The sequence below is a fragment of the Sceloporus occidentalis genome, unplaced genomic scaffold (assembly GCF_023333645.1).
Source record: "Sceloporus occidentalis isolate IW3139 unplaced genomic scaffold, rSceOcc1.0.p SCAF_119, whole genome shotgun sequence".
Classification (NCBI taxonomy): Eukaryota; Metazoa; Chordata; class Lepidosauria; order Squamata; family Phrynosomatidae; genus Sceloporus; species Sceloporus occidentalis.
The window spans coordinates 477,418-498,558 of record NW_028317099.1 but is presented as its reverse complement, the minus strand read 5'-3'; the positions used below and the strand labels follow the sequence as shown (position 1 = coordinate 498,558).

At 37.3% G+C, this 21,141-nt stretch overlaps 1 protein-coding gene across 1 annotated transcript; it reads right to left on the bottom strand.

Moving 5' to 3' along the window:
- Positions 1-6,429: 6,429 nt before the first annotated feature.
- On the bottom strand, positions 6,430-17,206 carry LOC149282304 (Krueppel-like factor 5). Its single transcript, XM_089498356.1, has 4 exons — positions 17,090-17,206; positions 9,795-10,671; positions 9,007-9,066; positions 6,430-6,608 (listed from the first exon to the last, which is right to left on the bottom strand). Exons 1-4 carry the CDS (start codon positions 17,177-17,179, stop codon positions 6,430-6,432), a joined length of 1,206 nt encoding a protein of 401 aa, XP_089354482.1. The 5' UTR covers positions 17,180-17,206.
- Positions 17,207-21,141: the final 3,935 nt, after the last annotated feature.

The window sequence follows — 21,141 nt, the reverse complement described above, 5'->3', positions numbered from 1 at the left end:
ATGGTAAACTCAATAAAAGAGTTCAAAAGGAGCCTGGACGTGTTTCTTGAAAGCAATAATATTACAAGTTATGGATATTAGATTAATAGGGACAGAACGTTGATCCAGGGATTTATTCTGATTGCCATATTTGGAGTCGGGAAGGAATTTTCCCCCTGGTATGGGGCAATTGGCATCTGCTTCATAAGGGTTTTTTGCCTTCCTCTGGATCAACACAGTAGGGACACAATATGTATATAGGTTGAACTTGAGGGACTTTGGTCTTTTTTCAACCTTATGAACTATGTTACTATGTTACTATGTTACTTCAGATTCCTTGCTGTGTAGTGGGGCAGCAGGTGGAGGTCTGTGCGATGCGATGGGTCTCTCCTTAATAAACATAAACTCTCTTCACCATGTAAAATGTCACTCACTTCCAACAGTGCTATTATTGCCATTCTGGGCCCAAACATGTTGTTTGCCCAGACACAGTGTTACACGTTATGTGTCAGTGACATCTGGAGCTCTGTATGAATGAACATGATGTGTGCATATTAAGCATATCTGTGTATGTAAGTATATGCATTATGTCTGGGTCTCAGAATATACAGTTCTAATCTAAATGGTGCTGTAAATGTCAATAAGTGAATAAGATGGAACCAGAATTGGAGATGGGAAATTTAGTTGCTAATGCACAATGTATGTATCTATTTATTCTGATTGGAGCCTGTTTTACCAGGGCTGTCCCCGGGCCCCACCTGAACCTCATCCGCCCCTAGGCTCTATCATAAGACTGATGGGCAAGACTCAACAAAACATTTACATTTGTCACTGTCAGCCACACCCTACAAACATAAATGCTACCGTAAAGGCTACAATGAAAGGCAGAAAATGGTTAAAGCAAGATCAAAAGATGTTACCTCATTCTCAGGTGAAGAATTATGGTGGGAACAGATTGTACTTGGCACAAAACTTTAATCCAAGGTTATTTTTCGAGAAGAAAATATTTACTGTTTCTGTGTGTCATTTGGCAGAAACCTGTAAACATTGTCTGGCTTCTAAGAAAAGAATACTGAGAATACTGGTTTCACATTATGTTGAACCCCAATCCTTTACAAAGCAGAGTGACTATTGGTCATTTTAATGGGGATATTTATTATATGCCAGTTGCAATTATTATTCTTTATGTTAGATGGGATAGAAGAGTGAGCCAGTTTGACTCTTAACAAATGAGAAGTGGGAGTTGGCGCCAAGATGGTTACAATAACTTCATTACTTTGATATATTGTTTTAAAAAAGGATTTTATGTTTACAGCAGGTGGGTCAATGAGCGAGGCACAGGCTCTGCTCAGTCCCAACTTGGGTTCTGCCATGCCACTGGAATAGTCGCCTATTTCTATTAGATATAGTAACACAGAAACAATCCAGACCTGATCCTTGTTGTTCATATAGTGATTGCAACCCATTATTTATTAATGTTATTGCTAATTGCACATCAGCAGCAAAAGTGTTCCGATAAGGACAGCAGAAATGTTGGGGAGTAGGGTATGCTATGATGGGCTATACTAGAGCCCTGCGCGGGACTGCTTTTTGAATCCCGCTCCCGCAATGTGGGTGTTCCGCTCCCGCCACATTTGTGGCCAATCCCGTCGGCTCCCGCCACATTTGTGGCCAATCACGCCCGCCTCCTTACCTGATTTCCCGCGCAGTCCCGCAAGGCTGCCCTCGAGTTGTTCCCTCACAGCGTCTCTTCTCTTGCTCCGCCCAGGAATAAGGCGGAGTCACAGGAAGTGATGTCACATCACATGACTCCGCCTTGTTCATGGGCGGAGCAAGATAGGAGACACTGTAATGGAGCAGCGAGAAGGCATCCTTGTGGGACTGCGCGGGATTACCGGGACCCGCAGGTACAGTGCCTGACCGCCCGCTCCCGCCCGCAGCCCCAGCAAGACCACCCAATGCAGTCCTCTAGGCTATACTTCTTTCTACAATACATACTGTAAGAATATGAAAATGACCAAACAATGTATACATTGCATGATGATCCTCAGTTACACGAAAGGCTGGGGTTCTCCCACACACTGTGTTCATTAAGCCAACACTTGCACAAATGTATGTTTATACAGTAAGAAGTAATGACATGCCTATCAAATGTCCCTCTTTAGAATGTGGATCCCAACATCCCTCTTTTGGTGGTTACAGTGTGTTACATAAATGTACATATAATCAGCAGAAACTATTTATGAATCAATATGTATGAATGAAATATATTATTCTGCTAGCTGTTTATTTTAATACATAGGTATTAAAATAAACAGCTAGCAGAATAATATATTTTATTATTAGAAGTATAGCCTAGAGGACTGCATTGGGAGGCGGGCGCGGGCGGTCTTGCTGGGGCTGCGGGCGGTAGCGGGCGGTCAGGCACTGTACCTGCGGGTCCCGGTAATCCCGCGCAGTCCCGCAAGGATGCCTTCTCGCTGCTCCATTACAGTGTCTCCTATCTTGCTCTGCCCATGAACAAGGCGGAGTCACGTGATGTGACGTCACTTCCTGTGACTCCGCCTTGTTTCTGGGCGGAGCAAAAGAAGAGAAGCTGTGAGGGAACAACTCGAGGGCAGCCTTGCGGGACTGCGCGGGAAATCAGGTAAGGAGGCGGGTGTGTTTGGCCACAAATGTGGCGGGAGCGGGCGGGATTGGCCACAAATGTGGCGGGAGCGGAACACCCACATTGCGGGAGCGGGCAGGAGCGGGATTCAAAACAGCGGGAGCGGGATTCAAAAAGCAGTCCCGCGCAGGGCTCTAGTATAGCTCATCATAGCATACCCTACTCCCCAACATTTCTGCTGTCCTTATCGGAACACTTGTGCTGGTGATGTGCAATTAGCAATAACATTAATAAATAATGGGTTGCAATCACTATATGAACAACAAGGATATAGCTTCCATTTCAGTTTTCATTTTAGTGTGACAAAAGGAGCACCTTTTGTCACACTAAAATGAAAACTGAAATGGAAGCTATATTGATAATATTGAATAAAAAATAAATAAGATGCTCCTGCAAAATGCACAATGATGCAACTAAAATTCAATGATACTACCATTGAGTAAATTAAAAATACTGTTCTTAGGAAATATATTAAAATATATACAGTTAGTTATGAAAATGTGCAAAAACATCAGCTGCACATTATTTTATGTAAATAAAACATAGCTGAATATGTTAGCTTTCCTACTGGCAAATCTAGACATGATTTCTGGGTGTATGCTCTGAGAGCATAATCATGGTTTACATTCCTGTTCACTAACTCATGTTCCTTGCACTATAAAGAGGTACAAAAAGGGAGCTGAGTTCCTAACTCATATAGTTTATATTGTGTACGGCATACCAATTAGATATAACTCGCTGCCAAGTTAAGTCATTTAGGAAAGTATACAGTTGAATTTATGTTGAGCTGAGGTCCATCAATAAGATAGCTTTCCCCAATTGCTTGACTTGGAGATCATTTTGCAATGTAATAGTGACTAATGACAAACCTTTTAAAACTAGCACTTTGGAAAGTGACAAGAAGCTGCATAAATAGTGCAATAAAAAACAAATTCACATATTTATTTAACTGTTTTTGTTATAAAACCATACAATGCACGTTATCAATATCTGTAAAAAAATATATACACAAAACATAGGCACACATAAAACTTGAATATTTGAACAGCTGAGCATTGAGGCACTTTATCAAGAGACCACCATTAGTTGTGCAAATCTAATTATGATGGTTGTCTCTGCATTGTCAATAAAATCCAGAAATGAGAGTTTAACCTGCATATTAAATAGTAAAAATGTGATTGAAATGGTGCAATAACCTCAATCTATCGTTTAGACTCCCATGTAAGACGCCAGTTTATTAAAAAATAGAAATTTCTCCACAGCTAGTTGAATACTGTAGAATATACACGTGTAGTACACCCATGGATGGTGTTCTTCCTATTCAAATCAGTAGTTCAAGTGAGATCTACATGAGCAAAAGGGACATAGTAAAGGAGATGACACTGCCACTTCTTTCACACGTGATATGAAATGCAATAAATTCCGCTTCGAATTAAAATTTTAACAAAGGAACCACGTACTAGATGCTTAAATATTTCAATTCTTAAAACTGGTTGCTCAAAAGTGAGCTTGCATTCACAAGCAAAAATGTTTCCTGACATGTTTGTGAAATAAATAAAAAATACCCCCAGCATTTTAGGTGTCCAAACCTGCTTAGGGAGTTTGGCAAAAGGCAGGTATGGGTGCGACTGGCCCTCTAGGTATGTGAAATTAGCCCATGAAGTGGGCTGGGCATAGGCTTGGGCACGCAGTTGCCAAATCCCAAGGAGGCCATGTGGAAGCAGAAATACAACAGCACAGACCTCTGTTGCTTGTACTTCTCTGTTGGCCTGTCACAGGTCCATGCCTCCCACTGCCTGTAAAAGCTACCTGGGACAGCGGAACAATGCCTGGAAATCGGGATTGTCCCTCAAAAAGAACACTGTTGTTAGGTAGTCCTTTTGGTATCCAGATCCCTTTTTCCTTCCTTCTGATGTTTTATATTTTATAGGAGCTCACAATTTTTGGTGTGAATCAATATATTACTGTAGTCCACAGCAAAAAAGTACAACAATATGTGTGTAAACTGCAGGGAGTATGTTTATAAATAAGATTACATTTAAGTAATTTGTTCTTGTTCAAAATGAGTTACCGAACTACATAAATAAAATTAAATATATTATGAAGTGAAGTGAAGTTATTTTTCAGGCCATCTCCCGAAAAAGTGACAATTTAAAAATTTTTGGGGATATTAAACAATGTACCCCAATTTATACCTCAGGCCTATTAGTGAACACGAGGCGTTGTCTACTACATGAAAGCAAGAATGTCAATGCTTACAAATAGTTTTCAACATAAAATTACATATTTACATGCAGGAAACTAATGTGCTAATCTCATGTTTTAGCTAAACTTAATTCCACTTTTCAATTATAAGAGAACAACTCCAATGAGATCCACTGCAAAAAGAGCCAAGCTGTTTCTTCAGAACACATAGTTAAATCTGAGCAGTGGCCTTTAAGACATTTCCCCATGCTAGCTATGCATTATACTCAGCCAGGAATACATGTGCGATGCACTTCAGTAAGTCTTTAGGCACCAAATACGAATCAAAAATGCAATGACTAGTATCAAAAAGTTTACATGATTATCTCACATAAAGAAATGAAAATACATCTGAAATATACAGTGACGTTATAGTACAGCGTATGTAATTTAAGTTGCCAAGTTGCATTGTGACAGCTTAAAGCACGTCAGATATATCCTATAATGAATGATTATATAATTAAGTGTAAGTTATTGTACTTAATTTGTGCATTTATTTTGTTATTTCCATTTTTCAGCTGAACTAGAAATTAAACCACTGCATAATGTTACAAAAAATACTACATGCATGTTCTACTGCACTCAGTGTTCTTATTGTGATTATGATTTGGCACACATATTTCCAGAATTCGTAAAAATTACAGCAAAATATACTACAAGTATGTAGTATGATGCCAGTCTTTTAAATTAGTAAAATGGCATTTTTGTTCATGAAAAAACATTGCAAATATTATACAACTGAAAATGTACTGCTGATGTCAATTAGTTCCACAGTCACTTCTATCAATGTGATATATTTAATGCACTGGGTGACTAGTACTATGTAGATCAACTTTTATTCGTGGACCATTTATGATGTAAAAAACGTAAACGTAAAATGCTTAGTGTAGTTTATGGATTTCTGATTTTTTACTGCACATTAGATTATGTGGCTTTCCTTCCATATGACTGTAATACAAGTCAGCTAACAACGAATCTGTTGAAGAAAACGTGAGCTTGAGCATCTTGAGTAAATGTTCTCAATCGTCATCTACTAGAAGACCTCCCTAATTTATTTATAAACCACATCTTTAGAAACAATTCTCACCTATTTTCAATGGAAAATCCATCTGCAATTGCCTTTTAAAGAATCATCTCTTTAGCTGAACCTTGTTCATCATAAGAAAATCATAAGAAAATCATAATCTTCATATACATGATTGGAGGTCTGAAAATGTGTATTGAAAAGAAAAAGCCAAGGAAAAGTTCAAGTGAAATAAATCCTCCACATGGTGGTACATTGTTCAAAATCCTTTGGATAAAGCACTCATGGAAGACAATATTAATTATTGGAAGGAAGGCACTGTCATGGTTATTTCAAGCAAGTTTTCAAAACTGAAAGCAGATATGACACATCTACTGATTATGGCACTGTAATTTTTTTGATCCATACACCTTCCATATCTTCTCAGCTTGATTTCATTATGTCCCTTGACAATAGAGTTTTTTTTCCATGTCTTTGTTTCTATATCCAGTAAACTGCCTTGTTGGTCTGGGGTTTAGTTTTGGTGCCTCTTCATATGGAGTGCTAGGTGATCAGAGCGAGAGAAGCAGCGACCACAGGCGGCGCACTTGAAGGGCTTGGCACCTGTGTGTTTGCGGTAATGTCTCGTCAGCTCGTCAGAGCGGGCAAATCGCCAATCACAGCCCTCCCAGGCACAGTTATACGGCTTCTCGCCTGCCAGAAAAATATAATGTTGACAATTAATACAATTACTGTAATTACTCCAACAATAACAATGTCCTGGAATGAGTTCACAAGAACAAGAGCTAACATTTAACCATTTCAGTGAAAGAACACTATACTTTCTTTGTCAGAATGTCCAGTGTCTATGTGAGATTCCCCTTTCCACATTCAATTTACAGAACCGTTTTTTCCACTTTTACAATTGTATCTTTGCCTTATCATAGTTATAATATCCTCCCTCCTTTTTTACCTTGACTTCCTCTTTTTTTAATCATTGGTGTAACCCTTTAAAAGGATAACTTTTTTTGTACATGGCACTAACCTTTACCCTAAACTCCATGTTGATCTAAGTATGTAATAGTAAAACAACTGGTTATGCAACTTTAATACAGCAAATCTAAAACAATACAAGCTTTAAACACGGCATTAACAGCCATCTAAAAATGTTTCAGAATAAGGTAATAGGCTTGTGAGAATGCATATATTCCCTAAAACACAAGTATATGAGTAAGTGCCAGATCTTGCAAATCCATTCTACAACCCCAACTTAAGTAGAGCAAATATTTACAGAGCAATTCTGGAATTCCCTGAGTGGAGACATATTTTTCTCAGGCATTCAGCAATAACTGCTAATATTTGAGCAGACACACCCAGTATGACATTTATAAATACAGCACTACAAATATAGAAACTATTCTATAAGAAAGACATTTAAGCGTCTGCTTATCCAGACTAATAGATACACATTATTCTGTATATTATATGCCTAACAAATGTATAATTATATAATACTGTGCATTTATCTTCAATAAATTGATGTATACCTTTATTAAAGAACAGATTCTATTAAGTATTTAATCTGTAGTTATGCAGTGCTACTAAACTCATTTCACAAGTTTACGAGTAATTTTATCAACTTCACTAACTCAACCTGCAGTTTCAAGGGGTTAATATATAGGAATGTTCTTCTCCCATTTAAAATTTTAAGTAAGTGAACAGGGCAGCCAAATCATTGTCTGCCAGCATGTGGGGAGGTCAGACCCACCATCAAAACAATGGGCACTGAATCAAGGGAGGGACAGAACCTATTGTATAAGAACCTGGCAAAGGGTTTAGAACACCATGGAAGGACTACCCCAAACAATGGGTGTAGTATCAACACCAGTCTGCCACCTGAAAGAGGTCTAGGACTTTTATCTCCTACTTTCTCATTTAGAAAAGGAATTTGTATGGTTGCCTGCAGTCTTGATGTATGATCTAAAATCATGTGGGTTTCTATGTTTATTAAGTTTGAATTGCATGCATGGCCGTTGTATTTGGTACTACACACTCTGCTAAAACACTTGCATAGATTTCATATATTTTCAGTTATGAGAATTGTTGTAATTGTGATAGGATGTAAAAAAATGGAATGACGTGTAGATGGAAGGTAGCAGTAACTGACCTGTCATCTTACACCTTTTCACAATCTTCTTTCACTTTAGTTTCCAAAAGTAACCCCTATTAACATTTCCATTGTAACATTGCTTTTGAGGATTGTCAAAATCACAAGGACATTTAGTTGACAATATCCTTCTAGTAAACTCTGCACATGGATGGAGCACCCCTATTGTGTTATCGCATGCATGTACACATACCCCACCTCACACATACATGCATTCATGCATACACACTCATGGTTACACATACATCCATACATATAAACATCATTTGCAATCTCTGTGAAAAACTGAACTGAGTAGACCCCATCATTCTTGTCCAGACAACCACAAATACATTACTCAGGCTATATGCTGTATAACATTAATTGTATTTTAGCATGAACCTGAAAAGTGGTGGCCTAGGACTTTATGTATTATCAGCAGTACCATTGCTTATAACTTTGCTTTTGCCCTCAGTTTAAAATACCTCCCTTTAATAATATGGCATCAGAGATATGGAATTTTAGTGTTCACGGGGGTTGTTGGTAGACCTGCCCACGGCTGCACGTGAGCAGGAATGTACTATTGTGGGAACCTGGAAAGTTGGTATATGTAAATATTGGCCACTGCTGATTAGAAAGAACCTAGGGAACAACCAGCCCCCAAACTAATACAGGATCCATCAATTTCTTACATTCTACAGTTGAGTACACCTACTCAGGTAGGAAGTTATTCTTTATCGTTTGATAAGTTATTCCTCCCCTGTGGTGGAAGTCTCTATTTAAGAATGGGTTATGGAAAAAAGGAGTTTGATTTACTGAATGAAATTTAATGTTAGACTAATTTTGCCATAGATCTTGGTGTCATATTCAGTTTCATATTCCCTTTAGCTTTAACCTAAATACATTGAAAACAATTATACGTAAAGGAAGAAAAATTGGAAAGGAAAGGTTAAAGATGTACTTTACCTGTGTGTGTTCTCTGATGTGCTTTGAGATGTGAGCTTTTGGTATAGACTTTCGTGCAACCTATGTAAGCATAATAAACACAAAAGTAGGTTAAACAATCACAATTCAGTACACATACTAGCAGTTCTTCCTCTAAACCCATGCCTTCATTTCTTCTAACATGATTGAATAAAACTATGATAAATAAGAGATATTTGGAGGAGGTCTCCCAAGTAGGTAACATGGCTTTCATATTCATCTGCATACTTGTGACTCTTGTCCTTCCCCTGTTGTTAATAGAAGTGTGCTCTAAAAGAAGCTGTACATGAGCGTCTAACACAGAAAAGATTCACATGAGTAATTTGTAACTGGCAGCTTTGCTCTGTACAGAATGTCAGAATGACATGTTTTTGCAGCTAGAGAGACACAGTCCCACACAATGCGAAAGTAAGGAAAGTGAATGAAAATTGTTGTTATAATTGCAGGAACATGGTGGGGGCAGAAATTCAGATATTTAGTCAAAGCCTTCTTGTACTTGATGGTACAAGTTCATCATGAGAAGAAAAGGTGAATGGCTTGGATCGGGTTCACCTGGCTTCTCTGTTTATAAACAGCCCCATAGGGGGAATTCACCGGAAAGGTGAAGTCATCCACTGCATAAAAAATGAGCCATGTTTCAAGTTATCAGGTTGTAGAAAGACAGGACAAGTCAAGCAAAATGTTTGCTTCTCTGGTCCCTGAAACAACTTGGGCATTATTAGCTCATTGAAAAGTGTGTGGGGGCAGACAATAAATATAACTTTGCTCACCTGGGTAATCACAGTGATGGATCCTCCTTTTCTCTAGCTCAGGGTTATTTCGTCTGTTGTATTTTTGGACTGCCATGACAACTTGCCCTTGTGGAACAGATACCAAGGGGTTCGATACAGTGTGGATTTGTGGGGGATGAACTAGCTTTAATCCAAATGTGGCTTCATACGATGGCGGTGGGGATATTGTGTTAATTATCTCTGGCTGATTTTCTGGACTTGCTGGCTGAGAGTTTGGCGGGGAAGGTGGTAGACTGACACCTGGAGACTGGTAAAACTGCCCAGAAGCTTGGGCACCATCTTGAGCTAAGCCTTGTAACTGTTTCATCCTTGTAGATCTTGGTAAAGCAGAGGAAACACTGCTGATTGTGGTCATGGTGACCCCACTGAGTGAGTTGACAACAGAGGTGGTTTCATTAGAGTGAGCCAAACTCAAAGCATCATTAGCCAGTGATATACTGTATAGATGTGGTTGCAGTGGAGTGGATGTTGAGAGTGGAATCTCTGAGGGGGTTTCCTGCTTAATGAAAATATTGTTTACTGGCAATGAGTGGGGCATGCTAAAAACACTGGTGAAATCTGGTAGAGTTTGGGTTAAAGAGGCAGAGCATGGCTGTGAAAAGCCACAGCCTGTTTCAGTCTTTACTTGTGGGAGAACTGCGAACGTCTTGGTTGGACGATAAAGACCAGTACGGAGGTGTGCTGTATCTGGTAGTATTACATTAATGTTCACACTGTATGGAGCCTGTGGTGTCTTTTCCGATTCAAAGAATTCATCTACCACAGATGCACTTTCTCTTCTATATTTCTTGTCTGAAAGAATCTGTAGCTGGGGGACTTGATCAATAAGATATTTTTCCATTTCCGACCTTGTTTGCTGAAATAGTAAATTTTCAATGATTAATTATATATATAACTACATATTAAAAAATAAACAATACAGTGAGCTAAGTGATGTCATTGTGACATCACTTGCATTAATAACATGTTCAAGAGGTTCCTCAGAGGACCTATAACCGTACTGCACTGATAAAAGTGCAATTTTACAAAAATACAAAAAACTCACAAAATTATAAAAAAGATAATAATAAAAATAGAAAAAACCCTTGCATCCCATTTCCCTAGCACAACCCCCAAACCCCTTAAGTCATAAGTTTGAAAAATATTACCCTATAGGTAAGGGATGGATATGGCCCTCTAGAGAAAAAAAACTAAGGATGTGCGGTATTTTGGCTGGGTTTCTCTGCCATAACACATCCTGTGCAAAAAAATCTAAGCAACACAGAAGTGTCGGTGAGAAAAAGCACAGGAAATAATTTCTATTTGGCCACCTTTGACAGTGATTGGTGGCCTTATAGCTGCATGAAGAGGATAGTCTGGGTTGTCTGCTTTACAGAAATATATACTTTTGTGTGTATGCTTGGTTTATTTGTTTAAAATTAGAGTTCTAATCCAATCATACCTAATGTAAAAATTCTACAGCTTTGTAAATAATAATGTACACCTTATAGTATGTGCTGTATAAATGAGGTACTTCTGAAATCAGGATACCTGAACTGATAAATCTGGAGGGGATTTTCCATCACTTTACCTAATTTTTTATGGATTCAGAGGGGAAAATATAAAAAAAAAATTGTAATTTAATTTTTGCTAGTTTTTACTAAATTTCTCATCCTAAATTTTCAGCTAATTATCTAACTATGGTATCAAAAGAAAGCCCTCTCTCTCAGTGAAAAAAACAATATATAGTTTACATGGGCACACTATTCGCAGGAAAGGGGAATACTCGCTGAACCGACATACCAGAAAAAATTGCTCCAGGACTTAAGGTACCAAAACCCCTGGGACTGAATGAGTTAAAGCAGGATATGGCTGTGTTTATCCAATAAAAAAAATGCATTGTGTTAGCTTTACATCATTTATAATTTCATCACTTTTTAATACACATTATTGTGACTTTTGGGGATGTAAAACACTGCTACGCTTATAATTCCCTAATATTCACAGCTCCTAGAACTGAGGGACTGAGGGAGAATGGGGGTTTGGGTCCCAAAGAGTGACTGTTGGTGACTATGGTAGACAGTTGGGTCGTATGCGACATATTCAAATGTGACCCACAACATCTTGTCAGGAGTTGCATTCTGCCTCTTAACCATAGTAAGTTATCACACCTGATTTATACAGTATAATTTGTATAAGTGGAGGTACTTGGTTTTACATGCAAGGTTTTTGGCTTTATTTGAGCTCTTTATGTTATACTTTTATTTCACATGCTTAATATTTTTTATTAGGAAGATAGCTAATTTAAATTCCCCACATTCAAAGTTTCAACCATAGTGAGATAATGATATATCAATACTAGTGAGCAAAAATCAGAAACATTTAAGTAAATACAGTTAAGTGAAAATAATACTTATATATAATAATATATTTTCTTTAAGTATAGCACACTGCAAGAAGTATTGGTGTGTAAATGTTTTGAGACCTCATTTCTGCATTCTATCGCTACGAGAAGCCCCACATTTTACAGTGGTATACAAAGGCAAAAGAAAAATGAAACTTTTGAATTCCAGTTGGCTTCTTGGTGTTTTTTACAGTCAATCAGATGTTTCTAGATTTTAACTCTTGCTTACTGACCAAGAAACAAACATGTATGTAGGAGCCCACCTCATGTAAACAATATGCCTCTGCTCTAACAGTGTTAGAATAGGTTGTTCACGTGATTGATACACATCATCTGGTATTGAGATGTGTTTATTAGTTCGTTGGCATTCGTTTTACAAGCGCCTGTTGAACTTTGATCGCTAGTTACCTGCTAAATGCAGAATTGATAAAATGTTTAAATCATAAACCTGCTTGTATATCTCCCTAGTTGTATATTAAATGGACTATATAACAATAGATTAGCTTTTCATTGGCTAACAAACGTATTCCTTGATAATAAACTAGTAGTAGAAAGCAGCTTGTGACAGGACAAAAAGCCAGCTAAAAACTGGATGTAGTTTAACAAACTCTTTCAAGAGAAACTGATACTGTAACTATAGATTCTTATTTAATGTGCTTAAACCTACTATGCTGTATGAAACACTTTTACATTTTGTATAGTATAGGCAGACTCAGAATAAGGAATTTGGGTCTTAGTGCAAAACTCGGATTTAGGAGAAAAATACATAAAAACGCCAATTAGAGTAATTATAATAATAATAATTATGCCATCGCCTCAAAGTGTCAGGGCTACCCCCTCATTACCAGTAAAAGCCCTCGCCAAAAACATCTTTTCTGTTTAGTTAAATTAGAAAAATGTACAATATTCTGGAAAAGTCCAATCTACCAAGTCTCAAAAACAAAGACAAGACCAAGACCAATGACTGAATAAAGTTATGTGCAGAAACCCAAAGTCCTTCCTGACTTAAGTAAATGTTACTGAAACATAGAGATCAGTGGGGGAAAAAACACAGATCCCTAACAAAATGGGCATTAACGTCATGTATGTGTACGTTAATATTCCTTTAGACTGATAGACTGACATGTAAAACCCTACTTAAGCAAAATACAATTATTTTGTTTGTTATATAGCTTAATATTATGTTACTTTCTGAAGTGATTTTTCTTTGTTAGTACTAGTAGATAATAATATTAAAAAAAAAGTAGAAAGTAGAAAAACAAAAGGTACGAAAAGACCTCATTGGTGCCTTCCTGACATCATCAAGCGATAACTCTTGGGTCTACAAAGAGAACCAATAAAGTTTGCAAATGTTTACTATCCCTACCAGTAAATGTATAAAAACAATTTCCATTCAGGATGTTGCTGGGCATTAATTGGCTATTTTCAGCAGTTGCACCTAGGGGTGATCGCATTCAGCCATTTTACTGGAAATGTTCAGATGTTCAGTGCTGCACTGCGGTATGTTGAATGTATAATAGTAATTAATGGCATTGGATGAGTTTATTCATCCCACATACTGCAGCTCAGCGTTATGTATGCTGATCAGCAACAAGCGAAACTGATGTGTCCTGGAAAAAAATGGCTGAATGCAGTCACCCTAGTTATACATATCATGTGGAAGAAATCCTAAAACACAATTCAGGCGAAGAAAAAATGCCCAGTTTTATTTTTTGGTACATATTTTAGAAGAGGTGGATGAGAAATAGTTGAATTGTTGAAAAGTGGTAGAATGACCCTTGTGAAATAGTCTAGGTGTTCTGCTTTATAGAAACATATTCTTTTGTGAGGTGGTTTTGGAATCTATAAGTGCTCTTAAGGCTATAGTCTCAGCATACCAAATTTTTACACCTGCCTTGTAGTTACCAAATTAGTTGAGGTGTTTTCAGGACTTTTTTGTAGATTTTTTTTTACCGTTTTCACTAACTGAATAATAATTACAGTATAGGTGAATCTGTGAAAATGTGTTTTTTTCTTTTTTTCTCTTTTTATTGTATAATGCTAATTAATGTGTATATTAGTATATATATATATATATATATATATATATATATACATACATATCTCTCTTAGATGACAGGGAAATTACAGTTGAACGGATACAGCATGCTACTTTTCGTTTGTGGACAATTCCTGTTTTCTTGCAATCTAACAATTTAGCCAATTTTAAATTCAGCAGTTTCATAGAGACACAGTGCTGTGCCTTTGAGGTTTAGGATTAGTCTCCAGAAACTGACAGCAATGAAACTGATAAATTCTGAGACCTACATCATGTCTCAGGTATGCTCCCTTAGGCTAGTTAACTATACAGATAATCTCAGTGGCTTTTTTCTTTCTAACGTCTTCATGTAATCATGGAAAACCTCAGCAGGATGTATTAACAATGGTTAGAATGCTTAGTCATTTAACCTATTGCCTAACTGTTTAACTCTTAAGTGTATTGGTTATCTCTTAGAGTCACCTACGTCGTTTACCATTACTTTCAAGACAATAATTAGCTGTTGCCGTTTCCATATCATCCAACATTATGATGGCACAGATACCCAATACTACCTGCATCAAAAGGCAATTTTCTTTTAATTTGATGTGCAGAAGAGGTTGGTTTGTGAATGTTGATATAAACAAACAAATGATGCAACCATTCACAATGATGTGGTCATATACTTGAGAAGAATATACAGTATATGAATGTATGTGTATACACCAGGGTTGAACAAAATACATGTAGGATTTAAAGGAATGGATGCCACCACAGACATTGTTGGAAGATATAAATTGTTAGGAAGCAGCAATAAATGTTTAGCAGCAATGGCTGGGTTTTTTCCAGCCTTTTATATTATATATAAATACAAGAGTCAGTGGCTTAATACTTATCTGCTATATACAGGTTTATGGAATGAGGCAAGATTGTGATATTACAATAGAAAGAAGCTTAATAATTAACCAGCCACTCCCGTGTGCGTGCCCTCTTGCACATCAAGCTTTGTTAACTGCCTTCAGCATTCCTACTGTCTATGAAATGGGTATATGTAATACAGAGTTAGGTAAAATACAGCCCTCCAGCTTTTATCAAGTTACAACCACCCTGATGCCCAGCAAATCAAGAGGTTGACGAAGCATCATGAGAGTTGTAGCGTAAAAGCAGATAGGGAGGTGTTTTTATGTAGTCTACACAAGTCTTGTATGTTTAAGCAGCTTTTGTAGCACAGAATGGTGTCTGCTTTAAAATCTTGTAAAACAGGAAGGACAATCAGCCTGTACTCTTCTGATGCCTATATCTGTATTGGCTAACATTTAAGATCGTTTATCTTGTCCTCAGGCTCTTGTGCAGGGAAAAATCTTCACACAGGGATTCCTCCCTGCAGCATATTCAAGAGGCTCAGTAGGTTATGTGGCATGTATGTCTATAATTGTGTAGCATTCATCTACAGTAATCAAGGGCCTATACACTCGACTGGACAGAGTAGATTCGTCTACACAAGGTCTATTGCTTCTAAGATGTGTGCCATGTGTGTGTATGTGTGTATATATATATATATATATATATATATATATATATATATATATATATATATATATATATATATATACACACACACACACACACGTTCAAAACTGTTGTATCCCCTTATTTGTAAATTATTTTTATTATATTAGTTAAAAATCATAAACAAAAATCATTTTTTTTCTTTTATTCCTCTCTGCTCAGTGTCTCATGATACATATTCACTGACTGTAATAACCTGCAGTGAGTAAAAATTATGTCTTGAGACAATTTGTAGTTATATAAAGGATTAACTATACAGACATTTAGATGGTTGTTATAACAGTTATCTATTAAATATTGGAGACATATCGGAGACAGTTCCGAGGAGGGCTACTAAAATGGTAAATGGTTTGCAGAAAAAAATACAAGGCTAATGTGTATAGCTTGGAGGAAAGAAGAGAGGGGACAAAAGAGTGGACATGTAATTATTATTATTGTTGTTGTTTTATGCCATCATATTCTGTAGTGCTGTACAATGGGTAGATAATAATCTAAAACTAGAGGTTCAGTTGTAATGTAAGGAAGTTTTACTTTGCTAGGAGGGTGGTCGATGCATGGAACAGCTTCCCATCAGAAGTGGCTAATTCGGTAAAGGAATTTAAACATGCAAAAGACATAAAGCATAAAGCTATTCTGAATCTAAGACTAAACCAAAGACTGATTAAGGTACTCTACATCAGGACAAATGGTGTGCAAACTGTTGTCGCTACTGGTGGTATTTCTGTTGAATGTGTATTTGAATAAGTGCGCTTTATAGGATCCATCCATAGATATATTGTTTTGTAGGTGTGTTTATTATTTACCCAGCCTTAAACAGAAAAATTTAATAAATACAAATTTTTTCTGCATTGTATAAGATCAGCAGATGAATAAAACAATACTTTCTGCAAGCAAGCATCAAATGTTAGTTTGTTAGTCCTTTCCATTATTACTCTAAAACATAATAAAATATGTTACTAACGCAACTATTTCCTCACAGCCTCATATAAACACATAATGTTTTAATCTGTCCATATATGTGTTGGTGACTTAGTTCTGGTAACTAAATTACTGTTTTTAATTATCCAGGATACATTGAACTTATATGTGTCAATCTATACCTACAACCTTTTGCTAGAAAAGTAAAACATGAAATTAATTAAACAGAAATATAAAACAATTAATGTATATGAATGCGAACAGAAGCAAGTAAATTGAGAAGATTAAAAACATTTTGGCATATATGGAAAAAAAACATAAGTAAAAGGTATCGAAGCAACTTTTATGCAGTTTGTACACATCTCAATTCTAGAAGTGTTTCCTTACCTCACTGAGCTCGGGCTGCGTTTCCAGCATCCTTACAGCAGGTTTGATATCCTCAAAGACAGCACTGTCATCCACACCCTCCCCAGACATATTCACTGGTTTTAACTGGGAATACACAGCACTAGGGCTTGTTTGCAGGGTCATTCCTGGACCCTAAAGGTTGGCCTTTCGCTTGGAAGTTTTGAATAGTATGATAAAAACAATCGCACAAGCTATTGGGACCCTGAGCTTGAAATTGTAGGATTAATGTGCCCTGTAGGGTCTCTGTCCTATACCTGGAAGGGGAGGAGCCGACAGCGGAGGCAGGATGGATGTTTAATGACAGGTGTGTGGGGCCAATGCAAGCAGAGTGTTTGGTATCTCTGACCAATCAGGAGAGAGATGTGATTCAGGTATGGATAAAGCTGTTAAACCTGTCTGAGGACAGAGACGGCTGGAATTTATAACCTGACATCCTGCAAAGCTCTATACTGAATATAATGTATAGAACATAACACAGTGGAGCATGTTATACAGTATATTTAATGGAGAACTGAATTGTACGTGTTCCTTATCTACTATGACAACACTTTGGCTCCATTAATAATGCATGCAAATTAATGATTTTAATATTAAATGCACTGATGTAATGTATTATTTGCATGCAATCATTTCATTATCAGGAGTAAGCAGTGTTACCAAGTCTTTAAATGGCCAAGGGGGGACGCTTTGGGTATATATATATATATATATTATGTTTTTTTCTTAATGAATATCAACAAAAAATGTGTGGTACAGAAAGGAAAAACAGTGTGGGGGAAAGTTGCATACAGCATATCAGATTCCGTACATTGATTATAGTAGTATTACTACAAGTTACTATAATGCAGTTAAGCTAAATAGTTTCATAACATATCTTCGGTTCCGCAACTAACCCCAAGAATATGGAAGATATAAGGTGGGTTTATGAAAAGAATGTGTATAAAAACACGTGAGAGCTACTTAAAGCAATTATCGTATCAAGTAATCCAGAAATTGAGACTGTCAATGGGATCATTGAGATCACACATGATTGCTTAGCTTTAGGGTTTAGGAGCCCCCCATATGAGGAGCCACAGTTCCAAAATCTGCTGAAAGATATTTGACTGATTCTGCGTATTAAGGAAAGTTTTCTCAGAAATGCATGTATAATTTAGTAAATCCATAGCCTCTAAAAATCTAGTGGGCTTATATTTTTTCCAGTTTCTGGCTATAACCAGTTTCCCTGTGAAGCAAATAATGGTAATGTATTGATGGAAATACATTTAATAAGGCCAATTCAGGACTTTGTGGTATATCTAATGGGAGGCATCTCTTAATCATCTGAAATAATTCCAACCACAAATTATGTACCGTATTTTTAGGCATTCATACCAAATGTGGATCATTGTTCCCACACCGTTGTATACTCTCTAGCATAGACTACTATTTCCTGGGGGGGCTTTATAAAGAAAACAAAGCAATTCGAAGAATAATTATGTATTTTATTAGCAATTTTATTTATTTAATTTATAAGGCAGTTTTTTTTGTTGTTAAATAATGCATAATTTGAATGGTGAGGTGATTTTCAGGAAATCTGCCTGGTTTTCCTTATTAAAGCCCAATCATACTCTTAAACCATTATAAGTTCCCTTCCTAATTGCATAGGTAAGTATAAAACTCATTCAAACTCACATGGAAATGCTTTCTTAGTGAATAAACCCAAATTCACAACCCCATGATTTGGCATGAGTTTGCAGGTTATTGCACACTTTAATGTCACTGATTTTGCTATGCATTCTAATGGAATGGTTTAGTATGCTTCACCTACAAGAAGAATAGAGGTGCATAATGTGAAATAGCTTTTAAGACATCTCTCCACTTTAGCTATACATTACATAAGGTCTTGCTATCTCTTAAAAGTTCACATCAGAATATTAACAATAATTACTGGGCTACTAATCTGTAAGTTGTTTTCTAATGTGGGGGTTTGCATATGAACTTGCAGGGGAGTTGTGGTTTCAATTAACTTCAATGTTATGAACTTGTTGAATTTCTCTCGGTTTGATCTGTGAGATTTGTTTACAGGTATCTAATATTTTTTGCCGTCCATTATACAGGATCAGTTAAGGTCTTCTCGTAGGAGAAGCTTCTTGGGGTTAGCATAGTGAAAGTACTGAGTAGATGATGCACTCTTGCCTACCAAACATTCTGAGCTCCCAGAAAAGTGTGACATCACGGTAGAAAGGAAAGGGCCCAAAGAGATACACTTAGGATGTATGTAATCACCCTGATAGACTTTACCATAACCTTCTGGTTCACTTGAAAATATTACTCTTACAAACATTGCCACATAGTCATCTGCTATAGAAGTAAAGTCTAACGTTAAAGTTAAAAATAAAGTTAAAGGGTTACTATAATGGGCATGAAATTATTACTCTTATAAAACAGATATAAAGGAATATTGAACATAGTATACAGCAAAGAAAGAGTAAGATGCAGGGATTGTAGTGACCACGTATCTAGCTTACACAGTCCTTAATTCAAAGTGATCTTAATGTTAATGCAGGTATGTTTAATTACTTCAGGTATGAATTATACTTTAGGGGTTAAATTATCTTAGGCGGCAAAAACAGGTACATGGAGGGTGCTGGAGGCGTAATTCTAAACCACCACTGTTTGTTTTTTCTACTGAATTGAATGTTCTGACAAATTCCTTTCACCTGGGTTCTTTGCTTCTACTCCCTCCTCCTTAAGCACTGGCTCAACCTGTCTAACAGCTACTGGAATGTAAAAAAAGAAAGATTAAAAAAAAGTATAACCTAAGCATGTCCACACGGATGTCCGAACGCAAAACATTTTCCCAGTCTTTAAAAACAATGATGCTGATTTTGTCGCTTTCTGTCATTTTACGTATTTTTCTCCTTTGCTGTTTTCTTAACTTAACTGAGTTAAGTAACAAAAGGATGAGTGAATGAGCGTTGGCAGCTGAGGTGAGTTTGCAGTAGCAAAACCCCATGAGCTGGACAAAATGTCCAACTTTTATGTTTACTACTGCTATCTAGACTGTACACTCTACGTTAACTAGACTCACAGTCCACTGCACAGTCCAGCTGATGTGAGTTGAAAAACAACAGCAAGCTGTAAATGTAAGTTTAAACAGTGTTCTCACCTGCTCAATAGGACCCAAGATAAACATAGCAGATAAATCTGCAAAAGTTGAAATGTGACAAATTAGCAAAAAGGAATTAATTAGGAAGGAGGCACATACTTTGCACAGCACTGTACATCGAGCAGCCATAACATTATGACCGCCTGCCTAACATTGTCTAGGTCCCCCTTTTGTCACCAAAACAGCCCTGACCCATCGAGGTATGCACTCCACTAGACCTCTGAATGTGTGCTGTGGCTTCTGGCACCAAGACATTAGCAGCAGATTCTTTAAGTCCAGTGAGTTGCGAGGTGACACACACGCACCTGGCCATCCCCATGATGTAACTGGAAACGTGATTCATCAGACCAGGCCACCTTATTCCATTGCTCAATGGTCCAGATCTTATGCCATTGTAGGCGTTTTCGGCAGTGGACAGGGGTCAGCATGGGCACCCTGACTGGTCTGCAGCTACGTAGCACAATACGTAACAAACTGAGATGCACTGTTTTGACACCTTTCTATCAGAACCAGCATTAACTTTTTCAGCAATTTGAGCTACAGTAGCTCATATCTTGGATTTGACCACACGGGCCAGCCTTTGCCCCCCACGTGCATCAATGAGCCTATGTCACCCATGACCCTGTCTCCAGTTCACTTTTCCTTCCTTGCCAAAGTCGCTAAGATGCTTATACTTGCCTGTTTTTCCTGCATCTAACACATCAACTTTGAGGACGAAATGTTCAATTACTGCCTAATATATCCCACCCACTGACAGGTGCCATGATAACAAGATTATCAGTGTTGTTCACTTCACCTGTCAGTGGTCATAATGTTATTGCCACAGACCACATGGTTAATTGTGGTCATATAATGGCAACTAAAATGATGTATTTGGGGTTGA